At 32.5% G+C, this 22875-nt stretch overlaps 6 protein-coding genes and 1 pseudogene across 9 annotated transcripts; 5 read left to right on the top strand and 2 right to left on the bottom strand.

Annotated features, from left to right (window-relative positions):
• Nucleotides 1-264: 264 nt before the first annotated feature.
• Nucleotides 265-5638, top strand: LOC128392767 (AT-rich interactive domain-containing protein 2-like; annotated as a pseudogene).
• Nucleotides 5639-6654: 1016 nt separating this feature from the next.
• Nucleotides 6655-9923, bottom strand: LOC128392834 (ER membrane protein complex subunit 1-like). The gene is given in 4 exon segments (XM_053352919.1): nucleotides 6655-7386; nucleotides 7389-7769; nucleotides 7772-9085; nucleotides 9088-9923. Coding segments are annotated over 4 exon segments (2886 nt in total). The 5' UTR covers nucleotides 9761-9923; the 3' UTR covers nucleotides 6655-6868.
• Nucleotides 9924-10063: 140 nt separating this feature from the next.
• On the top strand, nucleotides 10064-11216 carry LOC128392868 (ADP-ribosylation factor-like protein 8B-A). Its single transcript, XM_053352957.1, has one exon. It carries the CDS (start codon nucleotides 10207-10209, stop codon nucleotides 10765-10767), a length of 561 nt encoding a protein of 186 aa, XP_053208932.1. The 5' UTR covers nucleotides 10064-10206; the 3' UTR covers nucleotides 10768-11216.
• Nucleotides 11217-11394: 178 nt separating this feature from the next.
• LOC128392865 (26S proteasome non-ATPase regulatory subunit 10-like) lies at nucleotides 11395-13406 on the top strand. 2 transcript variants are annotated; one of them, XM_053352955.1, is made up of 5 exons: nucleotides 11395-11418; nucleotides 12093-12177; nucleotides 12358-12465; nucleotides 12540-12938; nucleotides 13035-13406. In XM_053352955.1, the coding sequence occupies exons 2-5, from the start codon at nucleotides 12175-12177 to the stop codon at nucleotides 13125-13127; spliced, it is 603 nt and encodes a 200-aa protein (XP_053208930.1). In that variant the 5' UTR covers nucleotides 11395-11418; nucleotides 12093-12174; the 3' UTR covers nucleotides 13128-13406. The 2 variants fall into 2 exon arrangements, with proteins under 2 accessions (XP_053208930.1, XP_053208929.1); XM_053352954.1 differs by lacking the exon at nucleotides 11395-11418 and adding an exon at nucleotides 11791-11948.
• A 193-nt stretch (nucleotides 13407-13599) lies between these two features.
• Nucleotides 13600-15657, top strand: LOC128392837 (uncharacterized). 3 transcript variants are annotated; one of them, XM_053352925.1, is made up of 3 exons: nucleotides 13600-13731; nucleotides 13849-14560; nucleotides 14699-15657. In XM_053352925.1, exons 2-3 carry the CDS (start codon nucleotides 13921-13923, stop codon nucleotides 15535-15537), a joined length of 1479 nt encoding a protein of 492 aa, XP_053208900.1. In that variant the 5' UTR covers nucleotides 13600-13731; nucleotides 13849-13920; the 3' UTR covers nucleotides 15538-15657. The 3 variants fall into 3 exon arrangements, with proteins under 3 accessions (XP_053208900.1, XP_053208899.1, XP_053208898.1); XM_053352924.1 differs by having other exon boundaries at nucleotides 13849-14572; XM_053352923.1 differs by having other exon boundaries at nucleotides 13849-14578.
• A 488-nt stretch (nucleotides 15658-16145) lies between these two features.
• Nucleotides 16146-19889, bottom strand: LOC128392838 (uncharacterized). Its single transcript, XM_053352926.1, has 2 exons — nucleotides 16701-19889; nucleotides 16146-16630 (listed from the first exon to the last, which is right to left on the bottom strand). The coding sequence occupies exon 1, from the start codon at nucleotides 19036-19038 to the stop codon at nucleotides 17551-17553; it is 1488 nt and encodes a 495-aa protein (XP_053208901.1). The 5' UTR covers nucleotides 19039-19889; the 3' UTR covers nucleotides 16146-16630; nucleotides 16701-17550.
• An 888-nt stretch (nucleotides 19890-20777) lies between these two features.
• Nucleotides 20778-22551, top strand: LOC128392845 (TBC1 domain family member 22B-like). Its single transcript, XM_053352933.1, has one exon. It carries the CDS (start codon nucleotides 21255-21257, stop codon nucleotides 22386-22388), a length of 1134 nt encoding a protein of 377 aa, XP_053208908.1. The 5' UTR covers nucleotides 20778-21254; the 3' UTR covers nucleotides 22389-22551.
• Nucleotides 22552-22875: the final 324 nt, after the last annotated feature.

Raw genomic sequence — 22875 nt, 5'->3', positions numbered from 1 at the left:
GTGTCTGTGTTTCCTTTGACTACATTTTGTTTCACTTTTCTTCTATTTTGTTTTTGTTTGTGTCTCTATTTTCACTTGTGTTGATATTTAATTTATTCTTTGCTTTTTTCCTCGCTTTCTTTCTCTCTCTCTCTTTATACTTTTCACTTTCTCTGTCTGTTACTCTCTTTTTTTCCTATCTCTTTCTATTTCTCTTGGTCTCTTCTTTTTCTCTATGTGTGTGTCTCTTTTTTTGCTGATTTTCTATTCTCTTTCATTTTTCTTTAAATCAAATCTTCTCCTGACCAGTTGTGTGTTTTTCCAATAAAAACTACAATGTCTGGATATGATTCATTGAGGAGTCGTACACCAAAGGAGACACTTTTAGAAGGCTTTGTTAAGCGTATGAAGAAATCAAATGAAGAAGGTAGATACAAAGGAACCCGAATTGACCATGCAAATTTTATTTCCAATGATTCTCAAGAACCGTCCGAGGATATGTGTGTAATGGTGGATAAAATGGTTACCAAGATACAATTGGCTCCAGTTAATCCATTAAATAAACTCTATTGTAGTTTAATGAGTGAGCAATGAGATTGACTTTGGTCTTCGTATATCAACAGTTCTAGCCAATTCCAAGGAATCTTCATGGATATCAGATTTCAAATTTATTGATATTCTAATTGACAGTGTTGAACCATATTCATGTTGCTGTGATGAAGAAAATAGTGATTTGGTTAAACAAATTGATAATGGTAGAGTTTTCTGCAATATCGTGTCAAAGATGATCTAAATAATCAATCTAAACCATGTACCTGTTTACAAAGATTTTGGTCTGGATTATTTATGGATAAAAGAGTAATGAATCTAGTTTATGGTTCATCTTCATCAAATGATTTAGATGAAAATGGTGATTCTTACATGAAATCCACAATGGATGATGATGATGTTTCTTATGATTCGGATGATGAAAATCTTTCTAATTTTATGGACACCAAAAAGCATGAACCTAAAAATCACCAGCGAATCTACAATCTAATTAAAAAGGTAACCGAGATAATTAGAAATTTATCATTTAACATCTCGGAATCTTCTATACCAAATGTTAGTGATGAATCAAGCGCCAGTGGTTATTCATATAACTTTGCGACAATCAATCTCTTGAAATTCCTAGTTCTGTTAATTTCCTAAAGATCAATATTATCAAAATCTTGGTTTGATATAATCTCCAATATTTCATCACATGTCGCCATTAACAGCGTTAACTCGCAATATTTAACATTTTAGATTTAATTAATAGATATTGTATCAATGCAATACTATCTTCAAATGACATCCATCAAATTAACTTGAAGCCTGGAAATAATTTGTAAAATTATTTCAAGATAACAATGATCCCAGCGAATATATAGCAATTCAGCTATTGGATCAAGAAGTAATTAACCTTTTACCTTTAATTCCAATAATTATAGTTGATGATTGTGCATATTAACTAATCCTTTTCTCTTTTTTCTTCTTATCTTGACAATTATTTTCTTTGTATCTTTCAGCTCTCCAAAGATTAACGGAATTATTAACCTGTCAACATGATGTGAGCATAGTGATCTCATCTCTTGAATTACTTTTCGCTCTCTCAGAATCATATCCAAACTTTTAGCCGAAGAAAGCAAATATCTCATGTAAGTTACCTTTTCCGCACTCTCATCCAATCGAAAACTAAATGTCTCACTTATTTACTCACTCAGTTTCACTCTTTTTCCTCCTCTTTATTGCTCACTACAATTTTATAATGTTGTTTTACTTTCTTTCTATTTTCTATCTTTAGAAATACTTGTAATGCTCCTCAACTGTAGGCTTCTTCATTTTCACTAAGAGTGCGCTTTCAAGGATTAAAATTATAGATGAGAGGCCTAAACCAATTGAATTAAGTAACAAAACACCTAATCAAAAAATCCACTCCTCCCAATACAACATCTACTTTAATTAAAAATCTATTGGCAAATAAACTGAGAACCAATAATAATAGCCAAGGAACATCACCTGTACAACAACCATTTCATCATTTTCCTCTATTACCACCGGATCTGTTACGGTAACTCCAGCTTCTGCTTCATCTCCTAGTTCATCAAATAAAGACAATGGAAATTGTAGTAAATCTGATACCACAACAATCATTCCTTGTACCATTAACAATCTCAACAGTACCTTTACTCAACCCAGAAGCCACAAGAACCTTATCCTGATCCAGCTGATTTAACGCCCAGTGCCAATAAAACAGCTTTCCAATTCATCACAGTCTAATAAGTCAAAGATTCAAACTCTCACAGTAATACTACACCAACAACGGTCATTACTTCTAATACACCATCACATTCATCAACATCTTCAACCTCATCAACTTCAACATTACATTAACATCATCCTCATCATCTTCATCTACTTCATCATCAACACCTTTGAATAACATTTTCGTTACCAGCACAAGTAATAACAACTCATCTTTATCAACAAGTGTCACCATAACACCAGCAATCGTAAAATACAACACCTTTAATACCAGCAGTGTCAAGTGGAGGATCAGCACTCAACAAGTAATTGTTACAGCTAATCCAACATCAACTGCAAACATTTTACAACCTCAAACAACCTGTATCACAACTGGTCAAGTTTTACAAGGTGGATCTGTTTTATACTCTCACAGTAATACTACACCAACAACGGTCATTACTTCTAATACACCATCACATTCATCAACATCTTCAACCTCATCAATCATCCTCATCATCTTCATCTACTTCATCATCAACACCTTTGAATAACATTTTCGTTACCAGCACAAGTAACAACAACTCATCTTTATCAACAAGTGTCACCATAACACCAGCAATCGCAAATACAACACCTTTAATACCAGCAGTGTCAAGTGGAGGATCAGTTAATACTCAACAAGTAATTGTTACAGCTAATCCAACATCAACTGCAAACATTTTACAACCTCAAACAACCTGTATCACAACTGGTCAAGCTTTACAAGGTGGATCTGTTTTATTCACTACACCAGGTCAACCTGGTCAATCCCTCCAACCAAATCAACCTCAACAATTTTTATTAGTACGACCATAGTTGGTAATCAACAGCAAACCGGCCTGGTTGGTATGCCTGCAGGAGTAGCTTCTGGTACACCGGTGCGATTAATTTACCACCAGGATTTCTTACCCAGCAACGACCAATTCAACAGGCCAACGGTGTTGCCCAGTTGCGATAACAAGTTCAAATGATTCATTAACTCGTAACGCAATTCAAACTGTCTTGACCAACTCAAACAAATTACCGATAACCGTTAGCACATCGCAAACTTTTGTAACCAGTCAACTGATAACATCCTTAATGATAGTTACAACCGCTTCTTCATCAACATCTCAGACAGCAAATTCTAATTCAAATGATATTCTACTGAAAGCTGTTTTAGGAAGTGGAATTGTCAGTGAAAATCCATCAACACCAACCAATTCGAACACTATTCCCAATAGATCTAATACAGTTAAATCATCGCCTTTGCTTAATGTTCTTCTCGATAAGGAAAACTTCCTGATTTCTCTGCCATGGCAGGAACTATAAATCAGTCTAATGTAAATTCATGTGTAACAACCATCACCTCTGTGACCACCTCATCATCATCAACCACCCCCTTTAACAATCCACCGATATTAAATACTGTTTCATCAGCATCAACTCCCATCACAAATATGTCACCATCACAATCTAATAAGGTGTACATATTGACCACAAAATCATCTTTACCAATCAAAAATGTGTCCAATGTTCAACAACAACAACAACAACAATTAGGAGGGCAGATAAACTCAACTACTGTCGCAACAAATAATCTCCAAAAGTCCATCACAGTACAACAATTAAATCCAACATTAACAGTGCAACAACAATTAGCTACTAATGTAATTCAACAACCGCCAACAACAACCCAACAATCAGCCATAAATAGTTCTGAAACCACATTAAACAGCTCAACATTAGTATCTGTTTCAACGCCAACGTTAAATAAACTAGTGTCTTCAACAACAGATTCATCAACTATACAAAACTTCAATATCCTCTACAACAGTTAAACCTATTCAAATTGACACATTGGAATCTAAATCAACTTTAATCAATATAAAAACTGAACTAAGTAATGGTGAAATAACCTCAAATTTGGTACAAGAAATTGGTAAATCAACTATCAAACCACCAAATGAAATAATATCAGTTAATGAGTTGAATAAATCAATTGAAAGTAGTGCAAGTAAATTGATCTCAAAAAGATCTAATGAAGAAGAAGATGGTAAACCTGAAGCCAATAAGAAAATGAAATCCAATAACTCCATAAATTCAATTAGCATAACGCCTTTAAAGAAGGAAATTACAGTTGAATCACAGCAATTAACTAATAAAATCAAAACAAATGGTACAAGTGTAATTACCTCATCTAATGGTCAACAAGGAAAAGAGTTAACATCTTCATCTTCACAACAAAACAAATCCATGACAGATTCAGCAACAAACACATCACCCCCTGGTCCCGTCAATGGAACTCCAAACACCAATGCCTCTAATACTGCTCAAACTGCAACTGTTAAATCAAAGCCAGCAATCAAATCCACCTCAGTCAATCTTAAAAATTTACAATTTCATTGTGAATGGCACGAGTGTAAAAAGTAAGTGTATCTCAACAATTAATCACTTTGCAATGTTGTCAAATCAAAGATTTAATGTTTATTTCTTTAATTGTTTTCCTTTCTTTCCAGAGTTTTCAATCGTCCATCTCAAGTTTATTGGCATGTTCATAAAGAACATGTCAATATCTACAAATACCTCTGAAAAAATGACCTGTAAATGGGGTGGCCTAGAGGGAAGAGGACCTGGTTGTTTAGCATCTAGACCAAAATTATCTTTATTAACTCATATTAATGTGAGTTGATTTGTTTTTCTGTTGATCATCATTGATTATCAAACTATGAAACTGTTTTAATTGAGTATTTTTTTTGTTGCAGGATTTTCATTGTAATGCTGCTGCCTTACAGCAATCGGCTATACGACGTGAGTCTGGAGTGTACCACCACCAATTGTGCCACCCGCTCATCCAGGTTACTCTTCTAACGCTGCCCTTTTAGCCATCCGAAGGCATGCCATTAATTATGTGGTAAGCATGAATAAAGATAAATTAACAAACTGTTATTTAATAGTTTCCATTATTATTAATCACTAATTATCTTTTTCTCTTTTGTCTTAACAGGAACTTCCCAAGCCCCCGCCAATTACACCTTTAACTCCAATAACAACTAGTACGTTTAACAGCAGCTTTAATCTTGAGAATTTGGCTCAAGTTTCATCCAAGCTTAGATCGTAAGTATTTATCTTCTATCTTCATGTAAATTAACCTCACCAATATAAATTAATCTTTTTTCCAAATCTTATTTATCTCCTTTTTTCCCATAGATTTTTACAAAGTCTCGAACCCTATTTAAGTGAACTTTGCATAGTCGAAGGACGAGAAGAGTCAAGAACCATCGCACAGTGTTTAGGTGTAATAACGGAAAGAAATGAAAGAAAAAAGCTGAATAGATTCATTTATGAAGAAAATCTAATTCAAAAAGTCTAGATCATCATAAGAAAAAGCGTGTTGATAACCAGAGGAACCACCAAAATCTCCGCCACTAAAGTATCAATTACTCAAGCGAAACAATAAATAAACAAGAGGATCTGATTGAACAATTAAAACAAAATAATACCATCAACTAAACTGGATTAAAATTAAAGTTGCCTGTTGAAATGATTTCAAAACCAAATTAACTTCTATCAATACTCCTCCGATCACCTTTTCCATGGTTTCTGGTTAACCCTCTGAGTGGATTAGTTCATGTTTAAAAGCAAATTGCAACAAAAAATTATAGCCTGATAGTTGTATAAATTTATATCGCTGAATGTTCAAGGTTATTTATATTTATGTTATATTGAGCATTTATTGAATGCATTTCTCTCCCTTTCTCTTTCTCTCTCTCTTTCTTTATATCATTTTTTCCGGTAAACTTAAAAAAAATCATCATCAATGTGAATCTTAAGTGTATTTTGGAGAGGTCATTTTTTTGTTTGTCAATAGCAAAACTTTGCCTTGAGGAAAAAAAAACAATAAGATGTTAATTGTATCAAAGGAAATTTAAATCTCCAGGGAACAAGTCAACGATGAGTTGATAGATTTAATTTTTTGCACGTTAAATTGTCAACAGATAAACAACCAAACCACATTACACACACAAGAATAATTAAGGATCAATTAAAGCAAAGGAACACCACAAGATTGATTGAGGAGATGAAACAAAAAACAATTGTGTATAAAAAATTTCTATTATCTCATTTTTCTCCCTCTCATCCCTATCCAACTCTCTCAAGTTAACTCTCCTTATAATCCCATCCCCGCCTTTATTTTCACACCTTTTCTCCCTCTTCCCCTCTCTCTCTTTCTCATCCTCTCCTTGTCTCTCTCTCATTCTCACCCATTTTTATTTAACTTTGCTTTTCGTGATCAGCGCTTTTTTTATTGCATTTGAATAAATTTATTGTACACCCATACACAGTAAGAGTATCCAAATTAATTGACAATTAATTGCAAATTATAACTTTTGTTTTCTGAAAAAAAGTCTTTATTGAAAATTGATTCAATAACATGAAAGGTTTCACATTTAGTTGGTAAATTAAATTATTACAATATTTGATTCGGGCAAAGTTTTACAAACTATTATTTTTTTTTCTTGTTTTCTGTTTTTGTTTTTATCATTTCCTAATTAACTTTCGACTTGTATAATTAGGAGTTTGCATTAATTACTTTACACTATTATTTCCAGGCAGCATTGAGCGTTTTCCTTGATGCCAGATATTTAGTTGCAATAGAAAATAACAAAAGAGCAGTAAGAACAATAATTATTAAAAGATTATCAAAATCGTCTTTAAGTATGTCGAAAGTTTTAGAAGGGGTAACTCGAGTATAGTAAATGTCCAGACCAGTGATAAAAAGAAGTGATGTAGATTCAAGGGAAGATGAACCAACATAAATTCGGTTAACATCGACTACCGATTGATTGTAGTTAATTATTCCTTCCGAGGGAATCGGTAATTCAGGTATGTAGGGTGGTAGGTAGACACCACCTTCCTCCATGGCTGCAGCCGAAGATGCATACTTTGAATTGGCGAATGAAGCTCGACGAGGATCGAGGAAAATTTTGGGTAAAGATAATATACCACCGGAGGTTAGAGCAATTAGAATATGCTTATTGGTAATACCGCGAATTGTTTGAGTCTCCCTCATGGCTCGTATTCCAGTGGGGAAAATAAAGGAAAGATGTTCAATAATTTTGGTGTTCGCACCGGTGGCGGTGGTGGCATTTCTTTACCCTCGAAAAGTTCCAATGAGCTAATTTCAATTCGACGTTGTTTCTCATTGTAAAATGAGTAGATGATAAAATTTTCAGAGTGAACAAGATGAACTGGATCGGAAGCTCGTCGATGAACAACCGAATAGTAAATAGAACCGGTAACAGCATCGAGAAGATAAAATTGAACCACATTGATTCGGCCTGAATCTTCATCGGAACTTTCCTCACCTCGGTTAACCAATGCAACCAAATTTGGATTAAGATACTTGTAAAGAACAGCTCGATCGGCCAGAACTTTACCCTGAGAGTGAACATGTTCATCAACCTCTTTCCATCGAACCTGAAGACACGATCCAGTTAAAGAGGTAAATTTAAACTCCACACTTTAAGGGCAATATCGCCCTCTCCCTTGGGTACACCTGATTCAAGATGTCTCAGTGAATAACCTGATACTTTTTCACTTGTCTGTTTGGAAACCATCATGTAGTAATTATCTTTATGCAATAAAAAGGTATCTCGAGTTGATTCTGGATAAAAGGAAACTTTATCTTCTTCATTCATCAAAATTAATCCTTTAACCCCTTCATCATCTGAATGGTGCATTAACATTGACAATTTAATTCGCATCTTATAATCTTTAACCTCTTCAACACGACCTTCCAATGGATTGTAGGAGATGATATAACCCATAGGTGAGACAATGGACACTCGAGGTGAGAATAAATTGTTTCGTTGAAGGTGAACCGATAGAACTGGTAGTTTATCACATTTTCTTCCACTTTCCATTTCAATTGAATCGATTAGTCTACTTTCTTGGATAATATCATCTTTTAATCGAGCATCATAATGGGACCAGATTATTTTACCCTTTCGAACATTGTCCAGGACAAATAGTTTTCCTCTTTGAGTAACAATGAATAGTAATTTATGGAAACCAAATACATCAGAGACTAGTGATTTCTCCTTGGAATCATCTTTAATTGAAGCTAATCTTGTTGCTTCAGAGGTGAATAAAGTTCCATATGATGAGATGATGTATTCTTGGATGGATGATATTTGTGAGTAAAGACGGTTAATGAAAGATGAAAGAAATAGGAAATCATTTGGTAATCCAAAATTATCATTTTGACTGGTTGTTGATGACGATGAAAAATAAGGTAGCGAAATAAATTGTGACCAAATGATTGAAGATAAACTTTCCTCTCGAGACCAATTAGATATTCCCTTGTAATTGTAGGAAACGATTCGTTGATCATCAAAAGTTACAATAAATTCAATTTGTGAACCAAATTTAACACATGAGAATCTGTGAACACCATTAGCATGAGAATTAGTTTCAATTGAAGTGAAGAATAATTTTTCCAATTTCCAATCAGAGCCAATTTTGTAAACTTCGATTCCATCATTTACCGGTGATATACCGAAAAATTGTTCACCATTAGATTCACCAGAATTAGATGATATTGTCAATCTTTGTAATTTAGGAAATACTGTTTGTAATTTCAATCCATCGCCATTAGTGTTCAATTTGTAAAGGTAATAGTTTTCCAATTGACCATCGGCTCGAAGTGATCTAAGTCCGAAATGTCCTAAATCGATTCCATTTTGATCAGAAATTTTATCAAGAATATATCTTCCACCATTGGTTAAGGCTTTAGGAAGAGGTTGATTGGACCATTTGATTCACCCAATTTAATATGATGAATTGAAGTTGTTGTTAAGCAAATGATGTTATTGTAACCAACAATTAAACAATCATTTTCTAAATTAACATTAACCAGATTATCTTCAAGAGATGAATGTTCACTTTCAATTGGTTTAGAAGCAGAATCATCTTTAGTTAATAAAAATTGGAATGATTTAAGTTGATTAACTGATTGACCACATACAATTGTAATCAAGCTTTTAACTGGATCAATGGAAGCCAAACAATTACCATCACCTTGAAGGAAATGATTCCTTTCCACAATTAAATAGCCAAAATCATCTTGTGACCATTTACGAAGGAAAATTTTACTCTCATTTTTAGTTTTATACAAACTAATTGTAATTAAACCATCACCCGTTGAACCAAGAGCACTACCAATGGTTTTCCCTTGTTCCTCTTGGACATTTCTCCAGGCAATCTCACCTTTCCTTGTAATTGCCGAGACAACATTTGTCTCACCGGTTACACAGAAGATTAATTCTTTACTTTCACTATTTGATCTAAGACAATTATCAACATCTATACCAATAAATCGTTGTCTCCAATCCCATTTGTAAATTTGATCCTCATATAAACCATGACTAAGATTAAACCATGAGAATAGAAAACCAATCAATAAAATCGGTAACACCATGAATCGTATCATCTTTTTCCAACCAAAGATCCACACACAAAGAGAAACAGAGAAAACAAATTAATCTATCATTGAGACAAGAAGAATCACAAAAGGGAAAAAGGTAAAACAATTAATAATTTTACACAATTGCAATCAGTTAATTAGAAGGAGAGAGAGAGAGAGAAAAATAAATTAATTGAGAAAAAATTTGAGTTGAGAAAAAGGAAAGAGCGTCAAGCGGATTCGGTTATCGAATTCGAGATTCGAATCCGGGATCATTCGAATTCGGATTTGTTTTCATTTGTTATTTTTTCTTTTTTCTCTTTCTCTTTCAATCTCAACATTAATTGTTTCCATTTGTCAAGATAATCAATTAACAGTTCCAACAGCATCTTAACCTTTTCTTTTTATATATAATTAATTAGTTTGTTTCTTGTTCTTTTTAATTGTTACAAATATTTAATTCTCTTAAAATCATGTTGGCCATAATAAATCGTGTTCTTGACTGGTTGAAAAGCCTTTTCTGGAAAGAGGAGATGGAACTTACCTTGGTTGGTCTTCAGAATTCAGGAAAAACTACCTTTGTTAATGTGATTGCTTCCAATTTATTTATGGAAGATATGATTCCAACTGTTGGTTTTAATATGCGTAAAGTAACCAAAGGAAATGTTACCATTAAAATTTGGGATATCGGAGGACAACCAAGATTCCGAAGTATGTGGGAACGTTATTGTAGAGGTGTAAATGCCATTGTATTCATGGTGGACGCAGCGGATCACGAGAAAATTGAAGGCTCACGAAATGAGCTTCACAATTTGCTGGATAAACCACAATTAGCCGGTATTCCAGTTCTTGTATTGGGTAATAAGAAAGATTTACCTGATGCTCTTGATGTCAATGAATTAATTGAACAAATGAATTTGGCCGCAATTCAAGATCGAGAGATTTGCTGTTATTCCATCTCATGTAAAGAGAAAAGTAATATTGACATAACCTTACAATGGTTAATTAATCATTCCAAATCTGGATCTCGTTAATTCCATGATCGTTGATCCTTTACATTTCTCTTCTCACTCTCACTCTCACTCTCTCTCTATCTCTATCTATCTATCACCTTGCTCTCTCTTCTTATTATTCTTCTCCCTCATCGTCAACTCATTCGTGGCCGACAACTCTAACAGAAAAAAAGGAAAATTCTAACAAAAAAAAAAGATTCTATCAATTAAAATGATTCATTTCATTTTATTCATTTCTCTTCATACAATCCAATTTTCCTTTGTTTACTTCTCGTGTCGTTTACCAATCAAAAGCTTCACCAAAATGAACTTTATTTCAGTTTCCATCATTTTCCCATTTTTATTCACGCCCCTGGAAAATTATTAGATCATTGATCATTAATACATAATCTATTATCTTTAAAACGAAAAAAAAAATCAATTGATTGTAATGATAAAATGTCTTGCAATTAAAAATGCGCCAACCACAATTACGTTTGATTGTAATGTCACCTCAGCCTCTTGAGGAAAACAAAATGAAACTTAATCACTTTTTTCTCCTTCTATTCTATCATAATTTATATGATTCAATTAATTTCCATTTTAATCAACAATTTAATCTCAACATTTAACCTTTGCCCTTAGTTAAATCAACAAGATTCACTTGATGGATTTACACTTGACAATCTAAAGGTAAGGTTAATCTTTTTGTCTCTCTCATTGTTTACATTTTCCAATGAGCATGTTTTTCACATCTACGGAAATACAAATCACCTTTAATTTTAGTCACATTTCACTAATTATAATTGAAACGCGATGATTAAACTTAATTGTTTGACCATTTCATTGATTATCGTCATGAGTGATCATTGGTTAGATTAAATTTTATTCCTTATCATTAGAATTTGCTACCATTCGGTTTTTATCGGTGATAATTAAAGGTTCATTTAGGTTGACGATTGATTATCATTTTAATTGATTAGGGAAATTACTGATTGGTAGCAATCAAATTGGAAAAACATTTAAAATTTAAATCACCGATTGCGAACATCGGTTCTCCTGCCATCTATTGGTTAGAAAATGAAAACCTGATCAATTGTTTTGATTTTTTTTCCAATTTTAATTTGTTTTCATTTTTTAATCTTTTTATTAATCAATTAATTTTAAGAATTTATTGTAATTACAAGTTTAATTTCCATTTATTTTGTGTTTAATTGTAATAGGTGAGTTTGGATACATTTTTCTTGATCTTTTTGTTTTCTCTTTAATTTTTGGTTGTTCATTTTTTTACTTTTCTAATCATATGTTACTCACATGATCTATCACGATGACTTGTATAATTTTCACTGGATTTGGACATCAATTAGTTGATTTAGTTATTGTGAATTTCAATTTTATATCACATTAAACTCCTATCGATAATTACAGTTGATTCAACAATCAATTTAAATGGTAAGAATTTTAATTGTTCTCAGTATGTGAACAGAAAATTGAATAGGCAAATTGAAAGTTTTCTTAATCTTTATTGTTTTCAATTTTCTCTTCTAATACAAAAATTGTATAACAATTTATTTCTAATTTGGATCTTTTTTTTCACTGTTTAATTTCAATTTCTTTTTCTTAATTTCCAAGGCCTCTGAAGATCGAACTCCTTTACATGTAGCCGCTTCCGAAGGTGATCTCATTAAACTGAAAGAAATTCTCAAAGATCCTAAAGCGGAATTAGATCCTACAGATGAGGTAAATTCTTATTCTGATTTATAAATCAAATTAACGGTGATAATAATTTTCTCTCTTCTCTATTCAAAAAAAAGATGGGATGGACTCCATTAATGATCGCTTGTTCGGCTGGAAGACTTGATATTGTCAAAGAATTAATCTCAGCTGGTGTGAACATTAATCGGCCCAATAACAATGGACAAACAGCCTTACATTATGCTGCCTCTAAATCTCATTTTGAAATATTTAAATTGCTTCTTGATTCTGGTGCTAATGTTAATCCACAAGATAAATATGGATCAACTCCTTTACATAGATCATCTTCCAAAGGCAATTCCAAGATAGTTAAATTACTCCTCGAATCTCCAAAAATTAATATCAACATTCAAGACAATTATGGAAATACACCTTTACATTGTGCCTGTGAGGAAGAGCGATTAGCTGAGTGTAAATTGTTAATTGAATCGGGTGCTGACATGGAAATCGAGAACAAGGTAAATTATTAATCGAAAAACGAAAATATTATTAATATTTTGAATTTGAATTTGAATTTTCGTTCTAATTGATTTGTTATTACTTTTTACTTTTAGGAAAAAAAGAAACCGTTGGATATGTGCTCAAGATACGCAGTTAGACAAAGAATAGAATCCGGTGATTTTGATTATGCTGATACCAAACATTAATTACTAACAATTAACTTGTAACCAATGTCAATAAGATGAACATGAATATCAAACTTAACTGAATTAACTTTTCTCGAAGAAAACAAAATTAATGTAACAAACTTCATCTCAAAATCAGTTAATTGTTCATCATATATATTCATTTAATTTTTTGATCCAACAAAACAAACAAACAAGACTCAACTAATTACAATTTAATGTAACAAATTAAATTAAATTGTTCAAACCAAATTTAAACACTTCCAAATAAAATCTATCAATAAAACCACTTTAATTAGATTCCATTCAAATTTCTCAATACTTAAATCAATCTTCCATAAAGCTTCACCCAATAAAACAATTTAATAGTCCAAATAATCCAATCAATTAATTGAGTTAATTGTTACTAACAATTAAAAATGCGCCAAGAGTCACGATCGTAATTCCTAATCGGCCCCTTAAACTCAATGCTTCGTATTTAAATTTAAATTGATTGATGAAATTTAAATCTTTGTCTTAAATTGTTTATGTTTTAGTTTAATTAATTTAATTGTTTAATTATTTGCACTTGTTAATAAGATTAAGCGTTGAGAAGACAATCTAATCCGATTCTCACCTTCTAAAGGTAAGTCTTGACTTTGGTTTTCTGTGTGCATGGTTTTCACTTTCAATGTTTTTCTCAGCACACATGGTTTTTTATTCATTTTGATAATTTGATTTGATTTGATTTTCTTTCTCTTAGGTAATTGTTTTAATTGTTTCTTTGGGTGTTTTTGGTTCTTTTCTTTGTTTTCCTCATTTTTTTTGGATAACCATGACAAACTTGTTGAGTGCTGTTCTTGTTGGAGATGAACTTGGTTTTATTAAACGATTGGATTTACATGCGAAAGCCAAACAAACCAAGGATAAGAAAATATTGTTAACCTTGAATCGGGAATTTATTGGTGAACCTTCACCGGATAAATCGGTATTGTCCATTACCCCCTTAGCAGTTCCTGACTATTTTCGCCAATCAAACGATCAATTGGAAGATATTGACAATGATAATGATAATCAAATAACTAGTTCACACAATTATTCCGACGATTTTGTTGATGAACCTTATGAGGAATCAAATTTTATTTATCTTATAGCAAGTCGACCAAATCATATCTATTTGTATAATTCATACAATCAAAGGTTTGCCACCATAGCTAATCCAGTTGAAGGTAATCTAATTGGATCATTACCTTTATCTGGTAATAGAATAATTTCCTGTTACGATAATGGAACAATTAATGTACAAAATATTGAGACCTATCTTATTGCTATTTCAAGTCGAAGTAGTAAAAAAGCTTGTAAAATATTGGGAATTGGAACTGAAACAACAGAAGCTGATCACAGTGATGATGATGGAGATGAAGGTGGGCCAAGTGCTTCGAAAAAGATCAAAAAATCTCATACAAAATCGAAAGGTATTAAAAAAGGTGATAGTAAGTATCCTATCAAAATTTTCATCTACGATTTAAACAATTATCGATCTTTACCTTTATAGACAATAATTTTTTCTAAAAATAATTCTTTTTCCTTCTCTCTCGATTTTACTTCTTCAGATTCAACTATAACGACAATTTTTTCACCCAATTGGCAACCATCAAATGTTTGCCTAACGTGTTTTAAAGTCCAAGATAATCGTGTTGCCATTGGTGGTAAAAATTTCGATATGAGAGTTTTTGATCTAAACACTAAGCAATGTATCTTCACGGCAAAATCACAGAAGCGCGATTGGCTTGGAATCAGGCATAAAGTTTGGACCTCTGATTTAGACTGGATCGGCCCATTTGCCGGTAAACAATCATTGATTAACACCTCAACTTTGGTCTCATCACCATCAATGATAGCAACCGCTTCCCGTACTGATCCGGTTGTCCGTATTTACGATCTTAAATCATCAAGTCGCAAATCAATTTGGCAGTTAAACTTTAAAGATCAAACTTTTAACAATGATTCAAATCCTCCCTCATTTACCAAAATTTGCGCTACCCAATCACCCGTTAATAACTGTACACCAACTCAGAAGATAATTCTTGGTACAACCATGGGACGAATGATGGCCGTTGACCTAAGATTTAATTCGCATACATGTCGACATTTAGGTGTTTTCAAGTGTTTCGGTGGAGGTGCAATAAGAGACATTAAATATGTTCCCTTGGAAACAAACATTGGAAAAGTTGTTTCCTGTAGTTTAGATCGTTTCATAAAGATTCATTCATTTTCCATGGGATCAGATAGAACTCGTTCCCTTGACCATCGTTACTACATGAAGACCAAACCAACTTGTATACAGCCAATTGTATCTAATGTACTTTTCCCCGATCAAGATTCCGATGATGAAGATGACGATGAAGGCGATGAAAATGATGAAGATGATAATTCTCATAGTATCTCATGAGAAATCAATGTGTTGAATCAACATTTATAACAATTAAATCTAACCAAAACTCATCAGAATAAGATGCAAACAAAAAAAATAGAGGCAAACAATTAAAGGCTAATGATTATTTTGTTTTAATACCTTGTGTGTTAATCAACATCATTAATCAACTTTCGCTCTAATTTCATTCAAGCTCATCAGAAAGTATTAACCACACAAAATCATCATTATCATCATCAAACAACAATTAAGTCTTTAATCAACCAATCAAAGATTATACTAAAGTAAAAACATAATGAATGATTTACCGAATTGGTTGAATTATTTTGGGAAAAGTCAATTGTCTTCTCTTAATCAACTTTAAATAGTTAAGTGAATATATAACCAACTAATTTAAGTTTCACAACTTTTTTTTTCTCTCCTCATATTGATTATCATGAGAAGCTTGAATTGAACCCTGTTAAATTCACAATTAAGGTTAACTGTTAATTTTGTTTTTACTTTTTGTTTCGTATTCAACTCTCTCTAATCTATTTAAAGTATTCTGATTGAGATTGTAATTCAGGATGATTATCAACTAATCAGAATGAGTTGAGAAAAAGTTAATAGTTGTTTATCTCTCTCTCTCTCTCTCTCTCTCTCTCTCTCTCTCTCTCTCTCTCATCATTTGTTGATCATCATTGAACCGCAATTAATAGTCAACTATCATCGACATCTTGATGGATTAATCAATGAACGTTCATTAAACAGTCAACGAAACCATTAACAGTTGATCACACACGTTGTAAAGTGATTAAAAAACCAAACATGTTAACTAATCATCGTAATAAATTAAATCATTTTGATTTAAATTATCTCGACTAGACAATATCAATGATGATTGAAAGCGAAAGGTTCATTAATTTTTATCGTTCAAAGTATAAATTTTTTTTTAGATTATCAGTTTATTTGAACATTCATTAAGAATCAACAATTAATATCTAAGCATTATTATTATCATTTGAAAATTGCCTCGATTGATGATAGTTGATTAGTGGCAGTTTAATTTTTTCGGATTTTATTCTGATTTTCAGTTAATTTCTTATTGTGATTAATTATGGTGGAAATGAATCTGTTGAAAGAAATGATATTTATCATGATTACAGGAACTGAATTAATCGATTAAATATTTAATCACTCACCTTTGATCTAATTTAATTGTTGAATTATGATTAACTTGATTTAAGAGGAAGTGTTGTCAATGTTTAATAATATTAACAGCAAAGATAATTAACTGCGATTAGTTAATTAAAGTTTAACAGTTGAGATTAAATCTCAATTATTTTGGACAAGATGAATTAGTAAATTGTAGACAAATAAAAAAATAGACAATTAAACAAAATAAGATGTTAATTAATCAGATGATGATGATTATGATTGTGATAATTACGACGACGAAGATGATGATGATGATGATGATTGTTATGATGAAGACAAATAATTAAGGTAAATTAATACAATTAAATGAAAAGAAATACAAACAAAAACATGGAAAGACAAACAAGACAATTAAGGTTTTAACGATACGTTAATTGATTTGAGGAAACGAGACAATTGGAAACAATTAAAACATTGTGACAATTAACACATAGAAATACAATTAAGGTAGACAAGGAACAATTAAAAGATGAAAACAACAATAAGATTATTAAATGAATACATTAATAGAGGAAAAATGTGAATGTAAGAATGCTGAGTTAATCAACTAATAGAAGTTAATTAACTCAAGCTACATGGCACAAAGAACAGATATTTAATTGGTAACATTGTTAAGAATGAAAAGGAACAATTAAAAAATTAAGTCAATTAGTTAATTGATTGTCGCCAGTTAAAAGAAGAGGGAAACACTAATTTGATTGTTTGGTTTTTCTCTGATCGCTAATGATGATAATCGATGATTTTTATTCAATTTCTTAACTTTTTACTATGATTTATGTCGATGACGGTGGTGATTGTGATGGTGGTGTGATTAGTGAGCCCGGAGGGAGATTTTTAAGATTCATTGTCTTTGGGTGATTCTGTGGTTGTGGTTGATGTTACTCTTTGGAAAAAGTTTCTAATATTTTCGAGAGGAGCTCGACTTAAATTGTTGAGTTGATTTAGTAATCGTTGACGGCGATTATTTGGTTTATTGGCACTATCATCATTTGAATTATCCTCCCCTGAGGTGTTTTTCTCACCCTTTTCAGTTGATGAATTACCTGTAGACTGTTGTTGCTGTTGTTGTTGAAGTTGTTGGGGTAATTGAGGTTGTAAAGGTTGAGGTAATTGTTGTGAAGGATCAATTGGATTACCGGTCATTGTTTGGAAAGGGTTCATCATTGGTGGACCATAGAAAGGTTGATTAAGGAAATTGAACCAATTGTGCATATTCATTTGCTGTCCAGGGGAACCTGGTGACCCTCCGGGTGTTGACCCGGGCATTGGGACACCATTGGCACCAGGAGAGTTTACTGGAGATGAACCTTGGATTAAAGGATTACCTGGATTGGTTAAGCCGTTAGCCGTTAATCCTGATAAACGAACTGGAACTGGTGAAAGGTTTGATGATGACCATTGGGGTGGAGACAATTGTGCAAATGAATTCCAAAGTTGTGGTGGGACACCAGAAGCGGAAGCACCAGGTCGAGGATATGAACCGGGTGAAGCGAAGCCAAAGTCACTTGGATACATTAATTCACTTCCATCGTTACGTTTAATTGGATCCATTTCCATTCCTGGTTGAGGTGAGCCCATGAACATTTCTGAGGGCATTAATGATCGAGCGACTCGTCGACCTAAAACTGAACTTGAAGGAGCGGGAACATAACGAGAAGATGAACCTGTGGCCGCTGCTGATGGTAAATGTTCATCGGGAACTTGATGATCGGGTCGATAGTTGGTATAAAGTCGACCATCTTTACCCTTCAGGGTATAAGGTGACATGATTGGATGACCTGGGTCACTTTTGTAAAAGTATTCGTTCACTTTGGCCTGGCGAGGGCTCATATTAGGATAATTAAATTGTCGAGCAGGTCGAGCTTCAGCCGTGGTAACAATTGTTGGCGCTGAAAGTTGCTGAGAAACTGAAGGTCGTAGCAACAAATGATCAGCTGGAGAGGATTGAGGAGGATGAGGATGAGGAGGTGAAAGGTTAAGAGGTACGAATCCATAATTGCCAAGATTTTCCATCATCAAATTGTTTGGTTTTAATTGTTGATTTAAACTTCGAGGTGACAACAATTTACCTGAGGAAAGATGATGTTGTAATGAAGCATCTTCATCACATCCACAATCACCTTCAGATGATGATGGTGATGATGATCGAGGTAAAATTTTATCCAAATGATGGTTATGATGATGATGATGATTACCACCATGGTGTCGATGACGATGTTGTTGATGATGATGATGATGATTTCCACTACTTTGAGCACTAACAACAAAACCTAAAAGTCCAACAGTTAAAAGTAACCGTACAAATGAATATGGATAAACCATAATGGAAAATTAATTTCGATTCCAAATTTTCACTTTCGAATTCACTTTTTTTTAAACAATTTACCGATTTTCGCAATTTTCTCCTCTCTCTCTCCTGTTCTCGTCTAACTAACGTTGTCGAATGAAAAAGTTGTCCCAATCCATTGAGGTATTTAAATCTCCTCCAATCATCGCATCAATGATCATTTACATTTGCATTCTCACTCTCATCTTCATTCATCATCATTTGTTTACTATCATCATCATCATCAGATCAATAGTCTTACCCAATTTACAGCCTACCGATTGGTGTTGATTAGTAGGTTGGTGTGTTTTTTTACCTCTCGATGGGAAGAGCTTAAGTTTTATCGTTGATCACAATTAAGAAGAAGGTAAAAGTTAACATTGATTTTACTTATTTCTAATCAACTATCAAAGGTTATCATTAGCTAATAAATCCCTTTAAACCGTTAAAACAATAAATCCAATCCCTTTAAAGGATCATCACCATTAGATTATCTGTAAAAAGATTAGCTAAAAGTTGAATGGGAATTTTAACCTTGATAGAAACATTAAGATGATTTAAGTTAATCATCTGAAATGTTTATTATCACTTTCTAATCGTTAACTTGATAATAATGAAAATGGAAAATTAAAAGTGAATCAACATCAATGATCAACTAATGATCGGTGATAAAAGTGAAAAAAGGGTTAGGTTTTTTTATGACGAAAATCAATGTTACTTTTTCGCGGCTTTCGAATGATCAAAATTACTCTCACACCCTAAGCCCCTTTTTCATCTTCATCATCATTATATCATCTTAATCTTTTTTTCTTCCTTTCTTTCTAACATTGAGATGAAGTTTATTATTGAATTAACTCTACCGTTACTCTCAGAACTTTTGAAAATTCATTCGATTTATTTGTCGCTCTCAGTTCGAAGGTGATAATTATTATCACTTTTTAAGTTCTTTCACTTTCTTTTTCTCTTTCTTTTTCTTCTCGATCGACATTCGTCTTGTCTTTATCTCCCATTTACTATCGTTCACAACTCTTGATTACTTATTAGATTAATGACTTTCTCTATCAGTTGTCTCTCTCTCTTATCTTCATCTTCATCTTCATCTCTCTCTCTCTCTCTCTCTCTCTCTCTCTCTCTCTCTGCTCCAATTATCTTTTAGAAAAAAATCTAACCCATTCAACTATGAAGCCATTTTCAGCTTCATTTAGATAATATTTCCAGCTTAAAAAATACACAATTGCTCATCATTATCATCAACAATTAACTGATTAACATTCAACTCAAATTAAGAGTAAAACTTTTGTCCTTTACTCTAAAGATAATCAAACAATTTAAAAACAAAAACAAAATTCAAATTATTCAATAATCTCCATAATTTAAACAATTTCAAATACTAATCAATCATCAACCAAACAAATTAAAGCTAATTTCTCAATTAAAGTAACAACAATTATATCACAATAATCCAATAAACTCAATCAATCCAATCCAAACTCCCAACAGACTAAAATTAAATTAAAAACAAACACCAATCAATCAAATCGCCAATAAACAACATACACACTCCAACAGGTAACAATTAACAAATTAACACTAATCACCATAAAATTCTAATCACTAATCACCAGTTAATCCACAAACAAAAAAATTAATAAATCACGAAAAAAATTGAAAACGAAAATCCGATTAATCGGTAATTAAAAGATGACCCCTTCTCTTTTTCATTTGTTTTCATTTTCTGTTTATGTTTTTGTTGAGTTGATGTTTTTATATCTAAATGTTTATATTATATTTTTGTTTGCAGTTTTTTATGTTTTGTGATTAACTAGTTAATCAAGTGAAATAAATTTATATCTACTAATCATTGAACCATTTAGCGCCAATATCCAATTTAAGTCAACTCTTTTTCTCCATCTAATCTTATTGGAACAAATTCTTCCCTGCTTTTCTCTTTCTCCTCTTTCACTCTCTTTCTCTTTCTCTATCTTTTCCTCTTTCTTTATTTTCCCTTTCTTTTTCTTCCTCTCTTTTTATTTTTATCTTTCCATCTCTTTCTTTTTTTTTCCCTTATAATCTAAATATTTTCAATATTCTCTTGAATTCTATTGACTTTATTTTCTCTTTGATCATATATAACCATATAAGAATAGATCAATTAGTGGACATCAATCAATTTTCACTCTTTTTCCTTCCTTGATAATTTATATATACAATCATGTCATCAACCAAACAATCAATGATGGACAATAAGCTGATCAAATTTAAGAAGCTAATTTATCAAGATGAGGTAACCGATTTAAATGAATTACGTTCAATGGCTTGGGCTGGTGTTCCACCTTCGGTTCGCCATATAACTTGGAAACTATTATTAGGCTATTTACCTGTGGTCAGGGAGAAAAGGATTGCAGCTTTAACTCGGAAAAGATCTGATTATCAACATTATGTTGAACAATATTATAATAACAATCGATGTCCTGATGATGAGATTTGGAGACAAATTCACATTGATATACCTCGAATGCAACCCTTGGTATCCATTTTTCAGCAAGAAATTGTCCAACGAATATTTCAACGGATACTTTACATCTATTCTATTCGTCATCCTGCTTCAGGTTATGTTCAAGGAATGAATGACCTTGTGATACCTTTTTTCGTCGTCTATTTATCAGAATTTATGCCAACCCATTCATTAACGGAACTTGACCATCTAAATGTATCAACACTTTCCGAAGAGGTACTACAAGGAGTTGAAGCTGATTCCTTTTGGTCATTAAATAAACTATTGGATTCCATACAAGACAATTACACCTTTGCTCAACCAGGAATCCAATCATTAGTTAACCTTCTTGCTCGAGTAATGTCTAGAATTGACTCTAAACTTCATAATCATTTAACCTGTCACAATGTTCACTATTTACTATTCTCATTTCGCTGGATGAATAATCTTCTCATTCGTGAGCTGCCTTTACGCTGTATCATACGCCTTTGGGACACTTATTTGGCTGAAGGAGCCTTGACCTCATCTACTGCCAATGTTACCAGTTCATCGACAGGATCAACTCTCTCCTCATCTCTCCTTGAATCATCTAATTTAACCTCATCAACCACAACCAATAATTCACTTGGTAATGGATCACCTTTTGCAGCCTCTTTCCATCTATACGTTTGTGCGGCTTTCCTCCGATATTGGTCAAAAAATCTTCTCCAAGAAAATGATTTCCAAGGGTTAATATTGTATCTACAAAATTTACCCACTTTTCATTGGGGAGATAATGAAGTTGAACTACTCGTGGCTGATGCATATTCATTGAAAGAAACCTTTACTCCCAATCATCTTCTATCATCATGAAATTTCAAAGCTAATTGTTAATATCTAACTCTGGATTTTTGGTTCACAACAACAACAACAACAAAAAAAGATTCAATTTGAATCAATACAAATAACATAATAAACAAACAAGAAGATCAAGTAACAAATTAATCTAACACATCAAGTCGCAAATATAATAATATTTTGTTGCTGATTCTTTTTCCTCTTCATCTAATATTTGGAACCTCTTCAATTTCATCTTTATTTTTCATTCTTTCCTGGTCCATTCTTTTTCATTTCTCTTCTCTCATCAATTTATTGTTAATTCTGCTCTCCCTATCATGTGTGTGCGTATATTTGTCTATATGTGTGTCTATTGCCAAGCTTTATACACCTTGGGAAAACAATCATACCTGAATTCTGACTCAATGGTTTTACATATAATTAGTTTGAACATTTTTCTTTATTTTTGTTCATTTTCTAGATGATGAAGAATCTTAATATCTTATTGTTTCTCTCTCTCTCT

Source organism: Panonychus citri, unplaced genomic scaffold (genome assembly GCF_014898815.1).
Source record: "Panonychus citri isolate SS breed McGregor unplaced genomic scaffold, ASM1489881v1 Contig00137, whole genome shotgun sequence".
Classification (NCBI taxonomy): Eukaryota; Metazoa; Arthropoda; class Arachnida; order Trombidiformes; family Tetranychidae; genus Panonychus; species Panonychus citri.
This window is presented reverse-complemented; position numbering and strand designations above follow the sequence as displayed.

Coding starts and splice junctions, on each gene's coding strand:
- LOC128392868 (XM_053352957.1), top strand. CDS start 10,207: ATGTTGGCCATAATAAATCGTGTTCTTGACTGGTTGAAAAGCCTTTTC.
- LOC128392865 (XM_053352955.1), top strand. Junction 12,466..12,539: donor AATTAGATCCTACAGATGAG/GTAAATTCTTAT, acceptor TTCAAAAAAAAG/ATGGGATGGACTCCATTAAT. Junction 12,939..13,034: donor ACATGGAAATCGAGAACAAG/GTAAATTATTAA, acceptor TTTTACTTTTAG/GAAAAAAAGAAACCGTTGGA.
- LOC128392837 (XM_053352923.1), top strand. CDS start 13,921: ATGACAAACTTGTTGAGTGCTGTTCTTGTTGGAGATGAACTTGGTTTT. Junction 14,579..14,698: donor AGGTATTAAAAAAGGTGATA/GTAAGTATCCTA, acceptor TTACTTCTTCAG/ATTCAACTATAACGACAATT.
- LOC128392838 (XM_053352926.1), bottom strand. CDS start 19,038: ATGGTTTATCCATATTCATTTGTACGGTTACTTTTAACTGTTGGACTT.
- LOC128392845 (XM_053352933.1), top strand. CDS start 21,255: ATGTCATCAACCAAACAATCAATGATGGACAATAAGCTGATCAAATTT.